This window comes from Malus sylvestris, chromosome 5 (assembly GCF_916048215.2).
Source record: "Malus sylvestris chromosome 5, drMalSylv7.2, whole genome shotgun sequence".
NCBI lineage: Eukaryota > Viridiplantae > Streptophyta > Magnoliopsida > Rosales > Rosaceae > Malus > Malus sylvestris.
The window spans coordinates 26,792,203-26,797,761 of record NC_062264.1 but is presented as its reverse complement, the minus strand read 5'-3'; the positions used below and the strand labels follow the sequence as shown (position 1 = coordinate 26,797,761).

The 5,559-nt window shown below is 37.5% G+C and overlaps 2 protein-coding genes and 1 pseudogene across 13 annotated transcripts in view; 2 read left to right on the top strand and 1 right to left on the bottom strand.

Moving 5' to 3' along the window:
* LOC126621357 (disease resistance protein RUN1-like) overlaps window positions 1-1,335 on the top strand; it is a 142,361-nt gene extending 141,026 nt beyond the window's left edge. Inside the window, exon 14 of the mRNA XM_050289795.1 lies at window positions 886-1,335. Coding sequence (XP_050145752.1) covers window positions 886-1,091 — 206 coding nt within the window. The 3' untranslated portion in view covers window positions 1,092-1,335. The remainder of the gene's footprint in view (window positions 1-885) is intronic.
* The window catches only part of LOC126621385 (histone deacetylase 19), a 93,013-nt gene that overhangs the window by 74,406 nt on the left and 13,048 nt on the right, over window positions 1-5,559 (bottom strand). The gene's annotated exons all lie outside the window — the stretch shown is intronic.
* LOC126621419 (chloride channel protein CLC-e-like) overlaps window positions 1-5,559 on the top strand; it is an 84,915-nt pseudogene that overhangs the window by 76,532 nt on the left and 2,824 nt on the right.

Here is a 5,559-nt window from a genome sequence, read left to right as displayed (position 1 = left end):
GTTTTCTCTCTTTAGAAAAACTAGATCTCAACTTCAGCGGTATATTGGAAATACCAGCAAGCATCAAACAAGCTTCTCGGTTGTCTATACTCAACTTATACGGCTGCAAGCGGCTTCAATCTATACCAGAGCTCCCAGTGCTATGCAATGTTAAAGCTTCAAACTGCACGTCGCTGAAGATAGTGTCAAGTTCAAGGACAGCACTCGCACAAGGTTGGGATAAACCTAATTATTGTTTCAAATTTTTTACTAATTGCCCAGAATTGGATAATAATTCAAGGAGCAACATAATGGATGAAGCACAGATTACAATTATGCGAATGGCAACTGTTGCGCCATTAAAGGACCGTGGCTATCTTCCTAATCCCTGGCCCCAGATTAACATTGTATGTCCGGGAAAAGAAATTCCAAATTGGTTCAGCTATCAAAATGAGGGATCTTCAGTAGACATCGAGCTTCGTCCAGATTGGTTTCGAACAGGTTTATTTGGTTTCGCTCTCTCTGTTGTTTCTGGGGTTTCAACTGAACTGTTTAAAGCCTGGAGGGTAAGAGCTAATTTCATTGTCAAATTCATGGGTGAAAGCCATGAACTGTTCAGTTCTGTGTACACTATCCTAGGCGACAGCTGTGACGGCCAACATCACGTGCACGTGTGGAATGAGGCCTTTAGAAGTGAAGAGGTAGGAAAAAACTGCTCCCCTGATGTTTACAAACTTGCCAAAGAGGCCTCTGTTGTCTTCTTCTGCCCGGCTTCCGATATGAAGGTGGAAAGCTGTGGTATATGCCCATTGTATGCCGAAGATGCTGAGAAATTCAAAATTGGTCATGTGTTCATGTCGAGGGGACCAAAAGTAGAAGAAGAAACAAGACAAGATGATTCCAAAGGTGGTGGATCAGGAGATGAGCCTCAAGTTAGTGGATCAAGTCATGAGTCTGAAGCAAATGAAAGTGATGATCATAGGTCTGAAGTCGGTGGAACCGAAGATGATTCAAGTGATGATCATGGGTCTGAAGTTGGTGCAACCGAAGATGATTCAAGTGATGATCATGGGTCTGAATTCAGTGGAACTGATGATGATTGGGACTTTTAATCCAACAATCTTAAGCATCATTATCCAATGGAATTAGGAAAAACTTTTAAGGCAAATTTGTACTTTGATAGCTCACTTATCTGACCAAGAAATAAGACAACAAATAGGCAAGGCTTTTATTATTTTGGTATTGTTTATGCTTTATACATTAAAGCGCTAGTTATGGACAAGTGTATAATAGCCTATTTGTTATCTTTAAAACTTGATTTACCTTTATATCATAAACATAGACATTAATTAACAACACCATGCCAGGGCAAAGTAAAAATCTCACAACCAAGCGCAATAGTTTGAACATTCAACACGACAAAAATATGCGATTGTTCAATGGCTGAACTGCAACGAGCAACAAATATGAATGGCCCGATTGGACTAACACCAGCAAAACTCAGTGTTCTTGTTTGCACCAACCAAAGATTAGCGAAACAAATTTTATTAGAGAGGGTAAAAAATTACAGCAAATTAAGGCTGAAAAAAGAAAGGCACAGCCCCAGTTTAATAATACAATCATCGAATTTGTAACAACAATAAAACTATAGGGCTCTTTGCTTCAATAGGACTAGGAACATTCCAAAATTAAGGAGAAAAATTATACATCGCGCTACAAGCTAAGGGAAGAAATGAAGAAGAAAAAACGAGATGCATACACAAAGAAATGAAATACAAAAGATATATTACAAGTTCGATGGCTGAACTGCATTTTGACCCGGAAATATTCAATTTTCTCTCTAGCATCCAAGATTTCTTTCCCCAAGTCTCTGGGATATTTGTTATGATTTGACACTTATCAGGAAGTAACATGCACACATAACTTTGCTGCTCAAGATGAAAAAATTGGGGAAACATTAAGGTTCTAAGTACCTTTTTATCAGCTTCAGTTGCTTCTTTGAACTTTGAGTTCAGCGAGTTAACTTCATCTGTACTCAGTTGAGCCACAAGAAGTTTCTCCAATTCCGGTACTCTGGGTTTCCGCTAATTGGCCTGCTGCTTTTCCTCAGCATGAGAAGGAGCAACTGTCTTCGGTGGCCATCCTCCAGCTGGGGGTGCCATGTGCCGAGCACCAAGACCAGGCATCAGTTGCTGTTGTTGAAAGCCTTTTAAAGTGAAAAATAAGAAACTATTCTCCATCAAAGAAAGACATGTTTCAAAATATAAAAGTGTTTTGTTTTATGGATGAATACGAGAAGCAGGTCTCCAGGCTACATTGCCTGCATTGGAGTAATTATTTGCAGGTTGAAAAATATTGGATAAATCAAACATAACATTGCTTGGTAGCACTGCTGGAAGAGGGCGTCCCTCCCTAAACCGCTCCATCAAAGATAATGTGGCATGATGGGTAGTCATTCTATCAATCTAGACTGCACATTTAGACATGACTCAATTTAATAGTATATATTTATGGATGTTCGTATGTCAATTGGCCAGCAAAAGATTACTCCCAATCACAAATTAAATTTTATATCTACAAAGTATCTATGGCATATGTAAGTTTTTACATCAAAATTAGAACACATCATGCAAAGAATGAACATCCAGCAGCAAAGCATCTCGTAGAAAAATATGCTTGATTGAGCCTGTTATGTTCAGCAATTCAAGCTAATGAGAAAGTGCATTCATATAATCAATATTTAACATAAAATACCAACACGAAATAAAAATTTCAGCTTAGATAAGAGAATTAAGACATCCCGAACTCACATTTACCACTTCAACTACAATTAGACTACAAATTCAAAATCAATCTGATTCGGAACACAAATATAATCATACACACACATCCAATTATACATATATACACATGCATATACATATATATATAGAGAGTACCTGCGCAAGCATCTCCCTGGAAGAAAGCGACGGCTTCATTGCCACTAATCCGGCCATCGCGGTCCAAATCGGCCCGTCGGAAATACGCATCGAAGAGATCCACATTCGCCGATTGGTTCTGCGGCGATGCCATCGCCACCGTCGGATTGCGATTCGCGGAAGATCAGATCACGGAATCAATCGAGAGCGCAGCGCGCTCAGGCTGCAGTACGCGTAAGGAGCGCCGGGAAGAATCAGAAAACCACGAATTCGGAGGACCAAGATTTGGTTGCCTTTCTTCTCCTATTCGGAGGAAAATCAGAAGACGACGGAGACACCGAGCGATGCCAATAGTTTGGGGTCGAAAAGCGATGCTTTTTCGTTTTTATTTTTTGTGACAAAAATGGTGCTGTATTTGTGTTATATTTCAAAATTGCCACTTGTCCTAATAAGCCCGGCCCATTAGGTACTACCACAACAAATACAATTTAGAAATCAGAGTTGGTTTGCAAGGTTATGTTTTCGATTTGTCAACTTAATGCGAGATTGAGAAGGAAGCTACAATTTAATGCGAGATTGAGAAGGAAGTTACAATTTAGAAATTAGAGTCATTTGTTTGTCAGATATTTGATATGTTATATTGTGAGATTGTAAATCGCAGATGTATATTTATACATTGTTCTGTAAATTTTTCTAAAGAAGAAACCTAATTGATAATCTATACACACCCATATAGATTAACTACTCTTATCATGGCCAACAAGCAGTTCATGTCCACGGACGGTGTTGTGTTCACGTTTCGTCGGTTTCACGTCCTCTTTTTCTTTAAGGGGACGATCAATGATTGGCATTCTAAATATGATTATAAACCCTTCAAATAACTTCATTAGTTGGTACAATTAAGGCATTTTGATTGATCCCTTTTGTGATCACCTCATTTTCGCTATTTAATTAGTCCCTGAAACTTCTTGCATTACATGATGTGCATGGAAAGGTCTATTAAATAAAACATTGGGGATCATTGAAGTAGCACTATGTTTCAAATCAAAATCAAAGAACCGGCCTAATAATTGATGTAATTAGTAAACATTGACACATAATGTAATGCATTCTTAATTGGAGCTACAACCTTGTCTAGTTTTTTTTTTTTTTTTTTTTTTTAAGTGTATATGTTAGTTTGACGTATGTCGTCAGCCACTCTAGATTGAAGTGGGCAATTCCGTTGTGGAAGCTTCTTTTGTTCTCAATTGTAGCAAAAATGTCTCAATCACTAAGACGAATTTCTTGAGTTTTATCAAGTACATGTCAATTTTTGTGCTCCTAACTATTTTTTAGTATGAATAGTTGTACCTTCTTATATGCAAATGTTAAGAACAGTTGCACGTGTGCGTAAACTTTTTAAGTTATGAATATGGACATAACTTGGATTCTAATTGGGAATTTGGTGTTATAACATAGATATTAAGGTTGAGCATTTTTCAGTGTACCGAAAACCAGTGTTCTAAAAATTGGCCTAGGCGGAGCCTAGGCGCTGGGCGGTGGTCAGTCGCCGAGATTAACTATTAATCGGAAGGAAAATTGGCAAAGGGATTAGGCGGGCGTCAAGGCGGCCTGGGCGCCCCTTGGGCGGCCGACTGGTTGGCCTAGGCGGTCTGGAATCTCAATTTTTTTCTATTTTCGAGCTTGAGAAAGGATGAATGCAGTACGTTCTAAACTTTCTGGGTTGCTGGTTCTGTGTTCTTGCGAAGACGAAAAAGGAAGAAGATGAGAAATTAAGTTTCTCTCTCTTCCTTTCATTCACGTGACCACTATCAAAGTTTTCTATTTAATTAATTTTTTAATTTTGTCCAATCACATTTGGACAGCTAGCATCAAGATGATGTTTTCAAAAAAAAAAAGAGCTGTCAGTACCTAGCTATTTATTGTTCTCATAAAAAAACATGGGCTGTGAGTCCCTAGGTGTACTTTTGCTATTAAGGATTGTTGTAGCTCCCCATCTCTATGCGGGACTTGGATTGTCTGCCTTCCCCCTCCCCATGCCCTCTTGTTTTGTGTGGTCACGGTTAAGCTACGTCAATATTTTATATTATTTTTTATAAAAATAATAAAACAAAAAGAAATAGTAATATAAAATGTTGACGTGGTTTGGTTTAACCGTAACCACAAAAACAGGAAGGCACGGGGAGGGCACCACAATTAGAGGGCAGACAATCCAAGTCCCTCTAGGCGTCCGATGTCTGACTTTGCATTCTACAACCTACATATTTGACATCTTTATCTCTTTAAAGTCTATATTACACTATTGCATTACATTATTTTATTATTTTTCTTTTTATGATCAAAATAAAATCAGCTTATATTATAGGGAACTTTAACAAAAAGCATCCGGTACTGTTCACTTTAACGAAAAACCACATTTTTACACTAAAAAGTCAATCCTGGTACTATTCACTTTACCCTTTATTTTGTCTTTATCATTAAAACTTAAAGTTTTCAAGCCCTCTTCATTAGTTTTCATTATATTATACTCTTATGTTAGATATGTATATATTTTTTAAATAATGTCTTCCTCAATATTTAGTCATCTACTATTAAATAAATTTAACTAATTTATATGGTATATAATATATTTATTCCAAGATATACAAGAATAATTTTTTGT